The sequence below is a fragment of the Suricata suricatta genome, chromosome 13 (genome assembly GCF_006229205.1).
Source record: "Suricata suricatta isolate VVHF042 chromosome 13, meerkat_22Aug2017_6uvM2_HiC, whole genome shotgun sequence".
In the NCBI taxonomy this organism is placed as follows: Eukaryota; Metazoa; Chordata; class Mammalia; order Carnivora; family Herpestidae; genus Suricata; species Suricata suricatta.
Window position 1 is genome coordinate 26359653 of NC_043712.1, and position 16139 is coordinate 26375791.

Genomic DNA, 16139 nt, shown 5'->3' on the forward strand with positions numbered 1-16139 from the left:
CGCATAGTCCAAGAGTTCGAGCACCGTGTCAGGCTCTGTGCTGATAGCTCAGAGCCTGGAGTCTGCTTCGGATTGTCTCCCTCTCTCTCTGACCCTCCCCTTCCTCATACTCACTCTCTCTCTCTCTCTCTCTCTCTCTCTCTCTCTCTCTCTCTCAAAAAATAAAATTAAAAAAAAGAGAGAGATGCAAATATGCTCCACCACTGTGTAAGCCCCTACACCCACACCCCTCTATAGACTGTATACTTCTAGATGAAAAGTCTCATTTTGGGTTAAAGCCAGTACTTAGCAGCCTCAAAAAGCACACTCGCTGCCAGTCAGCGTTAAACTGAACAAAGCACGCGACTGGCTTGGAATTTTCTCTGTATTTTACCAACATTCTTGATAGTCTTACTTTTTCTTTTCAGTGCTTTCCCACTGCTCCCGGAGCTTCCTTGCTCCTGTGCCACAGTCACAGCAGGGGTCATTTTTGCTGTGCTAATTTCCAGCCTTCCAGTCACACTTTGAACAAAATACATAGGATGTCTAGCTCTACCTACTCTTCCCAGACAAGCATTGCAAAGATGGGTTAGAAGAGCTTCCAGCATGCATTCTGCAATGTGAACCAGTAAAAAAGAAAAAGGAGGGGGTAGGAAGGGGGAGGCAGAAGGAAAGAGAAGCCTCCATTCTCCTAAATCTATCAACCAGTGCTGATGACCCAGCATACTTAGGTGTGGACCAGCCAGGAGGTCTCTAGTTTGTGATGTGCTCTTTTTTCCCCCTGACTAGCTAATATTAATGTCTTCACCATGACTTCATTATAATGAAGAAACACATGCTAACAAGGTCAGGTTTACAATCACAACAATTAACTTAAACATTCTGCAGGTGCCTGGGTGGCTCAGTCAGTTAAGTGTCCGACTTAGGTTCAGCTCATAATCTCGCTGCTCATGGGTTTGAGCACTGTGTGGGGCTCTGTGCTGACAGCTTGGAGCCTGGAGCCTGTTTCAGATTCTGTGTGTGTGTGTGTGTGTGTGTCTCTCAAAAATAAACATTAAAAACAAAACATTTCAAATAATGGCTTACTGTAATTTTGAGGTTCATTCCCATTTCCCTCCACCACAGGTTATATTTAGTAGTAATTTCGACAAGTATCCTTAGCATCCTAAATTAAAATGTTAGTCTCTGAATACCCCATACCCCCATCACATTTATTCGATAAGCATTTATTGAGGATCTATTATTTGCTTAGCCCCTATAACATCATCTCCACCTTCAATTCTTTTCCAACAAGACAGCATTTAATCACCAGGTCCCACCTCTGGATGGCCATTTGGAGTGGGAAGTGCTAATGGTAACTGCACCTCAGGTCTCAGCAGCAGACCCAGAGGGAAAGAGGAAAACTCCCAAGCACAAATGGCTGGTTCCCTCTTTCTGTTGGCCCAGCTGGCCTCACAGCAGTCCAGATTTCCAAGGAACAAACTTAAAGGGTCCTTTCATAAACTATTAACCCTTCCCTAACTTCTTGGGAGATCTCAAATACAGATCTGAGAAATAATTCACAGGAAGGCTTTTAGATTATCACAATATATTTAAGTGACTTGAAATTTATTTACATTGTTCTACTAATAGTTTTTTAAAAGGTGTGTGTGTGTGAGAGAGAGAGAGAGAGAGAGAGACAGAGAAAGAGACAGAGGAAGCAGGGGAGGGGTAGATAGAGAGAGAGAGAGAGAGAGAGAGAGAGAGAGAGAGAGAGAGAAAGAAACCCAAGCAAGCTCCATGATATCCATGCAGAGCCCAACGTAACGCTCAAACTCAGGAACCATGAGATCATGACCCGACCTGAAATCAAGAGTCAGATGCTTAACCAACTGAGCTACCCAGGCACCCCAATTGCTCTGCTAATATTTTAAAGAACATGAAGTTTGTGATGTTAGTTCACATCTGCTGAGCTCTTCCTACCTAAGGGTTACCTGATCTAAGAACATTCTTGTTTCTGCCAAACTCTTTTGTCATCACATAATTAATAGAAGGGAATTGAAAAGGAATCCTTCAAGAACTATTTCTCTAAGTGCGTTGTTCTGCCGAATAGTTCCTCAAGATATAATAAAAAGGAGCACCTGGCTAGCTCAGTGGATTCAGCTTGTGACTGTTGATCTCAGGGTTGAGTTTGAGCCCCATTGGGGGTAGCTTTCTTTAAAAATAAATATTTTTTTAAAAAGTAATAAAAAGATGTGTAAGGACAAATAAATACAAAGGCCAGTTATTATATGCAAAGGTAAATTGGTTTCCTGGGGTTGGGGATGTGGAATATGCTGATAAGCATGGTGACTCAACAAAAGAGGTGAGGAAGGGTAAGTGCTGGGAGATAGTATTGAATGAGCAAGAACTTCCCTAACTTTTCCGACCTTAGAACCCTTCCTTGAAAGATCGCCTAGTAGCCCTAGTGTTTGGGGAAACACTTGGAGGAAACCCTTAATGTGGAGCACCAGCCTTGGAGCACAGAGCATCCTAAGTAGCAGGTCACGGGGAAGTGTTCCTCCTGCCCACGAGCTCCCTGCTCTGTTGGCTCCTTACTGCCTCAAGAGAAACACACCTTTCTATTTGTTCTTGGCTCACTTCCTCGGATTAAACTATAAACCTTTAAAAATTATCACCTGAGCACCTAGGTGGCTCAGTTGGTTGAGCATCTGACCTTGGCTCAGGTCAAGATCTCACAGTTCATGGGTTTGAGATGTGCTGACAGCCTGGAGCCTGCTTCAGATTCTATGTCTCCTTCTCTCTCTGCCCCTGCCCTGCTCGTCCTCTGTCTCTGTCTCTCAAAAATAAATAAATGTAAAAAAAAAAAAAATTAAATCAATCAATAAATAAAGATTATCAGCACAAACTAGAATCGCGTTCATTTTTAAAATAAAGTATTAGGGGTGCCTGGGTGGCTCAGTCTGGTAAGCGTCCAGCTTCGGCTCAGGTCATGATCTCACAGTTCGTGGGTTCGAGCCCCACGTCAGGCTCTGTGCTGACCGCTAGCTCAGAGCCTGGAGCTTGCTTCTGATTCTGTGTCTCCGTCTCTCTCTCTCTGACCCTCCCCTGCTCGTGCTGTCTCTCTCTGTCTCTCAAAAATAAAAACATAAAAAATATATTTTAAATAAAGTATTAAAGTATTATTTCTGGATCCTACTTCATAACTGAAATCTCCTTCAACCACCAGTGTCTATTCCAAAATTTTTTTCTTGATGTACAAGTATGGTTAGTTTCAAAATATATTTAATATGCTAGACCTAGAAACTTGTATCTTCAGAATTTCCATCAACACTTGATGTTTTTGGACTTTTCATGAAAATACAAAATCACATGCAAAATAGACTTGAAAAAACTTCAGAGCCTAGCAAGCAAGGAATGAAACTCTCTTCAATATGCTGAGTTTTTCAGTACAATTTACTTGAAAGAAAAAATTCCAACTTGTGCCCTGGTGGTGAAAATCTACCTTCGTAATTTGATCTTAATGTGCATTGCTAATCATTTGTGCTACAAAGTCAACTTCACTGTGGCCATTTTCTTCACCCTTTCCTTTTAGTGCTCTCCAGAGCCTTATTGGTTCTCAGTATTAAATAACACTGGCATCAATTACATTAACCCTTTGAGAAGCCATGGATCGCCAAAGACTGACTAAATAAACATATACTCTTTATTTAAAACTGAATCCTCAAGAATCTGAGTTATGGGGGCAGGAGGGTGCCTGGGTAACTCAGTTAAGCATCCCTTGATTCTGGATCAAGTCATGAGCTCATGTTCGTGAGTTTGAACCCCGAATAGCGCTCTGCCTTAGAAGTGCAGAGCCTGCTTGGGATTCTCTCTCCCTCTCTCTCTGCCCCTCCCCTGCTTATAATCTCTCTAAAAATAAATAAATAAACTTTAAAAAAAAAAGAATCTGAGTTATGGGGAAAAGGACACCATTATTGCCACATTTAGTAAACTTAATGCCATGACAGTCTTGTTCAGACTTAGAATTTCCAGGAGGAAATGCAGAGCAATTAAGAGTCCCTAAAGTCTGAGGTTTATAACCACCACTTACGCAGACCACAGACTCTGCTCCAAACTGTCACCATGGACCTCTAGTTTGGGGTACCGTGACTTAAAACCAACACCCTCCCCTCAACACAACACACACACACACACTTTAAAGTGATGGTAAACAGTACACACAATCTCTGAATCTAAGTGACAGTGGTGTGAGGTACATTTAATATACTATGCAAATGTAGTAGTCCTCAGTACAGCAGAGAGAAAGAGAAGTCGTGCAGTAGGAAATGTACATGCTTTGAACTCCTCACACGTTTTACACTACTTGGGGGAACTTGGGCGAACTGCCAAGCTTAGCTTCAGCTTTCTAACCTGTAAAATGGGGCTAACACCGGTACCCCTCTCAGAGTTGTGAGAATAAAATGAAATTGATTATGAAAGCATACAGGGAATAAGTACAGGGAAACCCCCAGTTAAGGTTAAGGATGGGTCATTACTCATTCCCTCGTTGTCTGCTGTTCTATTTCATGCCCTTTCCTTCCCCTCTGAGATCACCCACCCTGAAAGCATCTCTATGTATGCACATGACTTAAAGCATTATCTGAAATCCAGTTCTGGGTCTTCCATTGCCTGTGGGAAATCGCTAGCTACATGGAGGCATCAAAACTCACTTCACGCAAAATTAAATTCATCATCTCTTCCCCACATACTAGTCTCCATCTCTCCTTGGGATGCCTATCAATTATAACACCCTTCTTCCATTACATGGCATTCTAAACTGGTTTCATCCCTCTCTTTCATCCCACATACCCAGATAAGTCTGGAAACTCTTTCCTATTTCAATTCTGTAGTATCTCTTCTGTTTCCCACTTGGGAAACACTGTTTGGTCCAAGTTAGTGAACAGCTTCCTGGGCTGCATCTGTTTCCCTTTCTCCCACTTCAAGCACAGGCAAGGCTGTCAGATTAGTCTTCCTTAAATCACCCTAAAAGCCCTCCATGGCTGCTTATTTCCTTTGCCTGGAAATATTAATGCCCTCCCTACATGTAACATCTCTTCTCTCTACTCTAGCCAGGTCTCCTCTCCATGTGGACATGGGACATGCAGTAAATAAAAGACTTCCCTGTCTTTTTGTTCAAGCTGTTCCTTTCATTGGAATACCCCCTACCCCCATTTCTACTAAAATCTGTCTATCCTCCCACTCTTTCTAAATCCCATCCTTCAGGGCACCTAGGTGGCTCAGTTGGTTAAGTGTCCGACTTTAGCTCAGGTCATGATCGTGCAATTTGTGAGTTAAAGCATCGTAACAGGCTCTGTGCTGACAGCTCAGAGCCTGGAGCCTGCTTTGGACTCTGTCTCCCTCTCTGCTCCTTCCCTGCTCGTGCTATTTGTCTCAAAAATAAACATTTAAAAAATAAACAAACAAACAAACAAATAAATAAATAAATGAAAATGAATTCCACCCTTCAAGGCCAGGCCCAGGGTCTTTTCAGAAAGCCCACTCAACCAACTGGTACATCCTGTCCTGGTCTCCCCATTCCCTGGACTCCTAACCACCCAATTTAGTCTCTCCTTAGTATTGCTGTCTATTTCACCCTTAGCACTCACCTTCCTGACACAATTCAAAATTTGTGGAAGTCAGGGTCGCTTTTCCAAAACCCAAACAGGATTTTTTTAAGGAGTGGCTTAATTAATACAAAGACATCACAGATGTAGCTTCCGTAAATATCCTAATGTCTGAGATATTTTCATGGACTGTGCAATTTGCTATAAGTCTATGAGATAGGTTTTATTGTTGTTCCCATTTTACATCTAGGAAAAGTGAGGCACCAAATGTTAAAAAATGTGGCCCAAATAACCCAGCTGGTGACAGAGCTGAGATTCAAACCCATGTAGTCTGGCTATGCAGCCGGTACGTCTATCAGCGTAAGATGGTGTTCCATTCTACAGATTCTAACAACCCTGTAGAGTAACAATACAGAAAGGATTTCTTATAAGGAAGGCAGAAGGCCACTTATACATAAAGGAGAGTTTTTAAGGGGGGAAGGGAAATGAGACACATACAATAGACTAAATACAATTGAATTTTATACTAAAAAAGACATTTTACACCAAAACTATTTTGTTTAAAATTAAATTATTTTGCTGTTATAAATAATGCCAAATGGAAAAATTCTTGCATATAGCATTTGCTGTATATTTGGAATGCTAAATAAGGGATGTCAACAGCTTTTTATGGCTTTTAATGTATGTCATCAAACAATGTCCCAAGAGAGTCATTCCAATTTATTCAGCAAATCAATAAAGTACACTTGAGTCAAAACCACATGAGCAATTAATATTCTGTTAACTTTTACCAAAGTTGCAGGTGTAAGAGTGTCTCTGTGCTTTCAGTTAATTTGATTATCAGCAAGATTGAATGCATTTACATATTAGTTTACTATTTCCTCTTCTGTAAATGAGCTATTTGTTGCAGAGATGCATTTTTATGAGCTCTTTATATCATAGATATTCTAAATAATGATATAAATCTTCAGTTTCATTATTGCTTATAGAAAGAAAGAAAGAAAGAAAGAGAAAGAAAGAAAGAAAAGAAAAGAAAAGAAAAGAAAAGAAAAGAAAAGAAAAGGAAAGGAAAGAAAAGAAAAGAAAAGGAAAGAAAAGAAATTAAACAGGAGGGTTGGAAAAATAAAGAAAAAAAAGGTACTCTTTTTGCCTTCTCTATCCCCGCATATTCCACTCAATATCATGGCTCCTAAAGTGCATCAGGGAGGGGTGAGAAGAAAAGGAACAAAAAAGAAAAGTTTAGGGAAAAGAAGATAATAGAGAGAAACACACAGAAGTGAGAAGTTAGAAGAGGCAGAAAAGGAAATTGAGAGCTAGAGGGAAGAGGTTAAACTAACCCACAAAATTCTTTTGGGGATCACTGACTGTGAGAATATTAATTACTACTTAACCATTATTCCACCCTTAAATGGTCGTCTTTATCCTGAAGCTCAGAACAGGAAACAGGCAGTAGGGTGGGGGAAAGAACTAGATAGGGGCTTCCGTAGTGACTTGAGAGCAGTATTACTGGGGGAACAGGAAGATAATTGTGTGACTTTCAGCTCTCAACTGTGAAAAGTCTTATAATGGAGCTATAAGCAAAATGTTAGGAAACACTGCAGAGGTGTGACTTTATAGGCAGAAGAAAATGGCAAAACTATGTAACAGGTACTGCTGGCTGACTGTGGAGTCACCATCCCCACCCTCAGCACTGCCGCCGAAGTTCTAATTTTGTTCTGGTGTTGCTCCGCCCTCCACTTGACTCTGGGAAATCCTGGTTAGTCTAAGCCAATTACAGGGTTCTTTGCCTCCCCCTTGCTAGAAATTGTTTAGGGATGAGTATGCGGCCCTCCCTAACTCTGACTAAAGGAAAACCCCTGGAAGTTGTCAGCTCAGCAAAAGATGGTAGAAAGAGCCACATGCATCTTCAGACCATGAGGGCAAATAGGTGAGGAGAAGCCATCATCCTTAAAGTTAAAAACAAAACAGGGGGTGGGGGGGCAGAGAGAACTCAGGTCCCTGTTGACATCATCAAGCCACTGAACTCACCAACCTAGAAGCCACCCTACCTCTCCACCTTATGTGAGATTAATCTTTTACTGTTTTAGCTATTTAGAGTTAAGTTTTCTTTATTTCTTATAGCTGAGTCACTTTAAGAAGTTCATAATGAAAAATCTAACAAGATCATTATCATCCTTATCACAATGCTACAGAAAAAAGCAAACTTTTATACCTTCACTGCTGCTTCAACATCTAGAACCATCTATTTTCAATTTTTCTGTCTTTTTGTTTGCTGTTTTATTTCACATTATGCAAATGTATCCAGAAACCAAACACTTCTGTTTAACAATTTCCAGTATATCTGTAACCTTAAAAATTAGACTAAAAACAGCTCTTTTTAATAAGATTTTTATTTTATTTTTTTCTGAGAGAGAGAGTCTGAACAGAGGAGGGGCAGAGAGAAATATCCCATGCAGGCTGCATGCTGTCAGCACAGAGCCCAACGTGGAGCTCAACTCACGAATCATGAGACCACGGCCTAAGCCGAAACTAAGACAGGGACACTTAAACCGACTGAGCCACCCAGGTGCCCCAGACTAAAAATGGCTTTTAAAAGTTTCCTTACCAAATAAGTGTCTAAGTAGTTGGTTGTGGAATGTTACAGAGAACAGCTAAAAAGAGTAATATTATTTTCACCCCCCAAAAAAAAATTCCAGTGGTTTATCGACTGTTTTTTTGAGTAAACCCTATCACACAACTGACTCTCTCTCTCTCTCAAAATTAAATAAACATTAAAAACAATTTGTTTACCTAAGACCCCCACCACCACTAAGTATATTAAAACATACTGAAAATGCAAATCTTTTTCAAAAATCACCTTTTAAAAAGAGTACCAAGTTTGATACAATGCATAAATTCAAAATTGGAGTATTATGCCGTGCTATATTCCAAATAAATGAGAAAACAGAAAGTACTAAAAGGGAAGAAAATATTACTGTGTGAGAAACTTCAACCATTTCCAGAGTGAATTCCCACAGTAGAAATAACAATGCCTCTTTAATGACTGAAGTTTTCACCAGTCCAAACACTTTTTCTTTATAACACTACACATAAAGTCCCGTCCATTTGTGGCCGCTATAAAAACGTCAGCACTGTAAATCCGACTGGTCCATTATTTGAGCGGACCGTCTTCTCCCATGCACCTTGCCCCAGGAATTTACACCACACCTCGGTGAGTCTGCGGCTTCACACCTGAGATAGACACCCACGGACAAGCTGCCTGAGAACGTTGCTGAAGATGCTGAGAACCTTCTTCGAAAGTATTTAACCCACTGAGAAAAAATTTTATTGAATTTTAAAACCTCAGAATTATTAAGACAGGAGTTCCATCCTATCACATCCATCCATGGAAGGAAAGAGAACATGTGTTAATTTGTTCAAACACTCCCTGAACACTTATCATGTGCCAGGGACCAGCCTAGCAGAGAACAGCAATGAACAAAACAGACATGGTCCCACTCTTTGTCAGTTCAGTCCAGACAAGAGGTCAGCAAACGTTTTCGGTAAAAGGCCACAGGGTAAATATTTACACTTGAGGGCCACAAAGTCTGTCATAACTACTCAATCTTGCCAGAGCCTGAAAACAGCCACAGACAATAATGTAAACAAGTAAGTAGGAAAGTGGGATCTGGTCCAAAAACGACTTTGGGACAGGGGTACCTAGGTGGCTCAGTTGGTTAAGCTTCTGACCCTTGGATTTGGCTCAGGTCATGATCCCCTGGCTTTAAGGGTTCAAGCCCCGCATTGGGCTCTAATGCTGGCAGCACAGAGCCTGCTTGGGATTCTCTCTCCTCCCACCCCCCAACTCATGCTGTCTCTGTATTTCTCAAAATAAATAAATAAACTTTAAAAAAAAGGAGCTCTGTGGACAATTAATCAAATATCATACCAACTTTTACTAAACTTATCATGCAATAATCTTTTGATTATTAAATATATTTTTATATATATTTATATATTTACACATATATACACACACACTACTTGAGCATTCTTAGCTTGCAAGCCATATAAAAAGAGGCAGCTGGCCCAATCTGGCCCATAGGATACAGTTTTGCCAACTCCTGGCCTAGACAATATCAACTGTATAATTTTTTGTTTATTGCTTTAAATACTCAAAGGTAAAATACATAAGGCTATGAGAATTTAGTAAGGAGACATGGCCTGCTTTGAAGGATCAAGGGAGCGTTTTCCAAAGAACTGAACTGATATTAAGCCTAAAAATTTAAAGGATGAGTAGCAGCCCGCCAAAGGCCAGGGAGAAAACAGTCCTCCAGACAAGTGAATAGCAGGTGGAAAAAGTCCTAAAGGAGAAGGAATACAATCTACTGAAGAATCTGTGAGGTTGGAGGACAAAAAGTACGGAGAAACATGGCAGGAAAGCGCAATGACACACGAGGGACGGAGACCAGCCCACAAAGACCTAGCTGGCTAAGGTCACAGAGTCTGGCCTTTGTCCTAAAACCAACTGGAAACCATTAAAGCGTTTCAAGTAGGAGAAGGACACAATCAGCTTTGGATCTTTTAAAGATCACTAAGACCGCAATATGGAGAAAAAATTTGAAAGGAGCATGAATAATACAGGGAGATCCAAGAGCAAAGATCTGGCCAGAAATGACAGAGGCTTAGACTGTGGTGGTGGTGGTGGTGGTAGAATTTAGAAGGTAAAAGAAGCAAAATGTGGTCACTAGATATGGAAGAATGACAGGTAGGCTCCTGCATGTCTCAGGTTTCCAGTTTCCACACCAGGATATTGGTACCATTCAGTGAACCAGAGATATTAAAAAAGACATGTGTGTGTGTACATACAAAATTTGAGTTCAGTTTTTGACATGGTGAGTTTGAGTTGCCTGTAAGATATTTTAACGGAAGTGCCAAGTAGTCAGTTGGATATTAGGATTGGAGGCCAGGACAGAGTTTCTTTCAATTGAGTAATTCAGTCTGGGAATTGTCAGCATACAGGCTGTAATTGAAACCATAAGAGGAGATGAAATTACCTAAAGAAAGGGTATGTTCTCAGTGGTTTTCAACCTTGGCAGCACAGGAGAATTACCAGAGGAACTTTAAAAAATTTTTGATCCCAGGCAATGACTTGAACCACGAAATCAGAATCTCTGGAATAGGACCCAGGCATCACTGTTTTTTAAAGTTTTATTAAGTGTTTCCAGTGTACAGCTAAGCTTGCAAAGGAAAGACTTAAAACATTAAGAATTAACTGTACTACAGAAAGATCGAGAGATTAAGAGACTAGTTTCTAGTCCCAACTACCTCATAATGGATTTCTCTGACCTCAGATAGCTCCAAATTAAAGCTTAGCTCAACAGAAAAGTGAGATAATAGCACTGGTTTATCTCTACTATCCCCCAGAGTCCCAAAAATCTGGGCCAAAGTTACAAAATGGAAATATTTCATTCTTCTTGGGAAGTAGGGAAGGAGGGATGGAGGGATATGTAGAAAAACAGCTATTAACCAATTACCAGTAGTAGAATATAGATTGTGTTTTTATAAATATCCTCCCAAGCCAATAAATCTAAATGACAGAATCAACACATCAAATAGTATTTAATAGTATTTGTTAAGCTTGGGAACATTCTAGACTAGTTTTGCTATATTATATACTAATGTTGTCTCACAAATAGGAAGTTCAAAATGGTGGCATGGAAATTCCTTAATTCAAAATTTTACTGAGTGGATCTTTCCTAGAGATAGAGTGAGCGGCAATTTAAGATTTGTGAAGCATGCATGTGAAAAAAGACACACAGGACTGTAATCCAGAAGACCAGGGTTAAAGTTTGGATCTGTTGCTCAGTACCTCTGACTTCAACCAAGTTTCCTAAACTCCAAGTTTCAATTTCCTTAGCTGGAAAATGAAAGTACAGCCAACTTTAGAGTTACCATAGAAAAATGGCTGTGGAAAATAGCTATACAAAAAAAATTACCATTTTTACAGTATTTTCCCATTTTAACATTCTTTGATTTACATATTTTAAGGAGTGGATCTCCTATACTAACAGCATAGTATTCGGAAGAGGAAGAAGAAAAGCTGTCTTCATGTCATGACGTTTTTTTTTTTTAAGTTTATTTATTTCTCTTGAAAGAGACAGACAGACAGAGAGCACCAGCAGGGGAGGGGCAGAGAGAGGGAGGGAGAGAGAATTCCAAGCAGGCTCCACAGTGTCAGCACAGAGCCTGATGCAGAGCTCAAACTCACGAACAGTGAGATCATGACCTGAGCCGAAACCAAGAGTCAGCCGCTTAATTTAAGGACTGAGCCACCCAGGCGCCCCCATGCCATGACTTTTTTTTTTTTTAATCCCAGTCACAGCAAGTCTGCTTTGCTGGATGTATTTTAATGGAACAACTTAGTTTCTGTCGGGAATTCCCACTACACTCTTCAAATGCCATTTTTACCATCTGACTTTCAATTCCACAAAGCAGATGGAAACGACAGTGTTATTAAAATCTGTGAAGGAACAGTTAACATACTCAAAAGTTAACCAGTGTTAGTGAGCCACTTGACTGGTTTTCATCACTCCCCACACAAGATTTAAGAGCTAGAGAAAGACAGTTAAATTTATAGCTCTCAGTTTGAGGACCATGGAACAAGAGCGTAGACAAGTATAATTCCTCCTAAAGTCAGACAGACAAGGGGTGGTTTGTTCAACCAGAAAGATTCTCCTCCAACCTTCTCACAATTTCTAAGGTTGGAACCGAAGGACACAGAACTTCAGAGCACTTGCAAAATCTCCTGGCCTCCAAAGCACTGCTGTGAGAAATAATGATCTAGCCATTAACGACAAAGACTTATGGCAATTTGCTAAGTAATCTTTGGAAAGCCTGCTTCATTCAAACTGGTTTGTCGATGGGAAAGAACATTTTATAAATCTGAAGATTTACAAGTGAACTTTGAAGTTTAACATTACAAGAATAGAAATTATGTCAGGTTATAACAGAACAAACGAATTATGGAGAGTTGGGAATAAATTTTAAGAGTCTTAGGGAAGATTAGTGCTTGTAAAAAGAAACTCAAGACTATCTCACTTTTATGTTCCCTTCAAAGAGATTTTTAGGCAAAGGCTATCATGTGTTGGCTTGTTTTGAGCAGTTGCTAATATTTGCAAATACCTTGTAGTGGACACTAATAAAAATAGTAATTAAGAGTTCTATAAGACTCCTGACTTGGTAGATATTCTTAAGATTCGTGGATGTACATACCTGATACAGCACAAATTATTTTGCCAATAATTTGCTCCTTCAGCAATGAAATACAAGTTAGTATAGAATGTGACACTTCTTTGATCTAAATCTTAAAACAGGATAATTGTTTTGATGGCAAATTATGATACCCAGACACTGACCAGAAAATGGAAATAACACCAGGACAGACTACAAGAGATGAAACAGTTGAGAGGACCATAAACTCTTTTATGAGAGTCTACAACATAGCAAGGGACCATAAGGAAAAATAAATTACATTTCAAAAGTGAATCCCTACTACAAAAAGGAAACGCACTATATTTACATTGATAAAACCTGCCAAGCTTTAAAATTGCTGACGATACCACTGAGAAAAGCTAAGCCGAACTGCAGAGTACCCCGAAGCACGTTGTTTTGATGTGCTATGCAGGTTATCATTGGAGTTTGCAGACAAGCTTTTTAAAGATGTTACAGTCACTGCTCCAACTAAAATATAGGCATTGAGCAGAGCACCAGGAGAAAAGGAAAAGCCTGTTCAATTTTGTAAACTGATGTTACCATTGATAGAGTAGGAAGGAATGTAGGAAAGGCAGGTCAATTTTAACTTAAACAGTTCACATTTGAACTTCAAAGAGGATGGCTTGGTGGAATCAGCCAACCAGCCAGCTCCAGGAAGTCAAACAGCACATGGATCGGGGCTGAACTCATCTTCAATGCTACTCGCCAGCCAGATGTTTAAATGTGTGTAGATACATTCTATTTATTGACTACTGCTAAGCAACTATTCTGTACAAGGTATAATGAGGCACTGCAATGGATACAAAGATGGAGAAAACAAAACAAAAGCAGTTCCTATACTCAAGAAGCTGGATTGTAATCCAGTAGAAGGGATGAAAGAAACACATTCTGCCTAAAAATACAACCGAGGCCTCTAAGAGAGGTTCTAAATGTGATGCTGCATCCCTGTTTTGTCTCAACACAACATATAGAGATATAATTCTAAAACCGAGGATACTTCTGAAAAGGGCTTTATAATGCGTGCAGATTGGTAACATTTCATAAATGATGAACGATGCCAAAATCTCAAATTAAAAAAAAAAAAAAAAAGACAAGCTCTTTGGCACAAAAGCTGCTCCTCAGTGCTCCACTGAACACTACAAGTCCCTAAAGCTGAACTTAAAGGCATGTGACAGCTGCCAATTGGTTATAGGCATCTACAGGAAAAAAAAAAAAAATTGCACCCCTCAGGGTGCATGACATGCATCTTGTCTGTAGAACATGGCATGAAGGAAACGGTGGCTACAGGAGGAAACAGCAAAGAGAATGTATGTGACAGACAGCATTCTGAAAAGTAAGATGTGGAGCTAGTCAAATTCAAGACCTCTGCTTAAAGCAGAGTTTTGGTCCAGCATCCATCCCTCCCAATTTTAACTACTCAAGCCATCCATAAACTATCAATAATTTCCTGTCTTAAAGGCATTTCACCACCAAAAGAGGATGTAAAGTAACGCAGTGCTTAAAAGAAAGGCAGTATGAAAACACCTTTCTGTTGAAAATAATATGTAAGTGTTAAATGAATAGGACTCAACTAGATCTCCCCTCCCCCCCCCAAAAACTCCCTAACCAGTTGAAAGGTATTGTGTAATCCCACATCTTTATCTGTTAATAAGAAAACCCTGGTTTATTGACCTCTCCTTCCTAACCTCACTACATATAGTTTTATTTGTTATTCCAAATGAATAGGAAGGTTTAACTAAACCAATCAGCCTGACCATGATGGAGGAGGGGAGTGGAAAAAACATGGGTAAGCAAACACTCCAAAAAAAACTGGACAAATACGTTGGATACTTGTTAAACATAAATGTCCTCCATTCATCTGCAATTCTAGTCATTTTCTCTCTAACAGATCTCAGATTTTTAGAACAAGTATGCAGGTTATTTAAAACTGAGTTATATATAGTCATTTAGCAGCAGCAAAACACTTCTGGCATTATCACAGATGCTAGATCTCTGGAGGAATTTTTTTTTTCCAAACTAGCATTTTTCTTCACCAAAACCCAACCAGCCTTTATTTCTAAAAACAAGAGCCCTTGTCTCCCCCAAAACAAACAAATCAAAGACCACAGTTAAATTCTACGCTAATGAAACTGTGAGATTACATCCCAGGCGTTGTCAGAGCCTATTTTTCATACACCACCACCAGACAGTTTGATGCAGTATTCCTGATTGCTTTTTATCGTATTTGTAAATACACTCACTAATCCACTAAATTAGGTAATTTACAAACAGGTCCTCTCAGTTATTAGTGGCCAGCAGTCAAGTTCTATTACATTTGATCCTTATACAGTTGTCTAAACATTTCCATGCAGGTTAAGGGCTCGGATCGGCAAAGGGAGAGGGAGGTTAGCGAAATTTGGATGGGGGCAGGGTAGACGCTGGGAGAAATCTCTGCATCTCAGCCCTCAGCGACAACATTCAGCCAGTGCCCACAGAAAAACTAAATTCGGCACCTCTTCCTCCTGTTACACTGGCAACAAAGAGGGAGTTTCCGTAACGCTCCCGTCACCCACCAGGTGCCCAATCTCCTTCCCAGCCTAGTGTCAGCGCTCCCGCAGGGGCCTCGGTGTGCGAAGAGGCCGCGGTGCCCGCGGTCAAGGCACAAAGGGGGGATGGGGTGCAAGACGAGCGGATGGGATCTGGGACGTGGGCTGCGTAAGGGCTCCCGGACACGCTTAAACACTTGAACCTGGTGACGGGGGCGGCGGGCAAGAGAAAGGGACAGAATACCTAATGGAGCAGAAACTGGAATAAGGTGGGAAAGGGGTGAAGAGCCCGGGCGGGAGGCACTCCGCCCCGGGAGCACAGGAAACAGCCGGTAGATGGGCAAAGGGGAGACTCCAAGGAGATGGCAAGAGAGGCGCAAGGCCCAGAAGACGAGGGACCTGGGTGCCACCTGGGGCAGAGAGGAGGCGCCTGTGTTGCTTCTACCTGCAGGCGGGCGGGACGGGCCGCTCAGGTGTGACTGGGAAGAGGAGGCCAAGTCGGAGAGGAGCCTGGGAGAGCCGAGGGGCTTACTAGGGGCCGCGCAGAGGTGGCTGCGAGTCGGCAGCCGCGGAGCCAGCGCGGGGGCACCTGCGGGACAGGCGCGAGGGAGAAGCGGGGGTGGGGGTCTCCGGAGTGCACCGTGGGCTGAGGGAGGCTCTCGGGCGGCGGGATGCAGCAGGCGCCAGCTGCGCGGCGCGGGGGAGGCATCCGGGCGGGCGGCCGGGAGGAGGGAGCCCCTCACCTGCGCGGCGGAGGAGGCGGAGCTGCAGCAGCCCATGGCGGGGCCGGAGGAGC

At 41.4% G+C, this 16139-nt stretch overlaps 1 protein-coding gene across 6 annotated transcripts in view; it reads right to left on the minus strand.

The window, feature by feature from the left end:
* The window catches only part of SLC44A1 (solute carrier family 44 member 1), a 193316-nt gene extending 177183 nt beyond the window's left edge, over window positions 1–16133 (minus strand). For all 6 annotated transcript variants that reach the window (XR_003902157.1, XR_003902158.1, XM_029921103.1 and 3 more), the window contains exon 1: window positions 16087–16133. Coding sequence is in view for 4 of the 6 variants with exons in the window: in XM_029921103.1 (XP_029776963.1) it covers window positions 16087–16122 (36 nt within the window). In the remaining 2 variants the exon portion in view is untranslated. The remainder of the gene's footprint in view (window positions 1–16086) is intronic.
* Window positions 16134–16139: the final 6 nt, after the last annotated feature.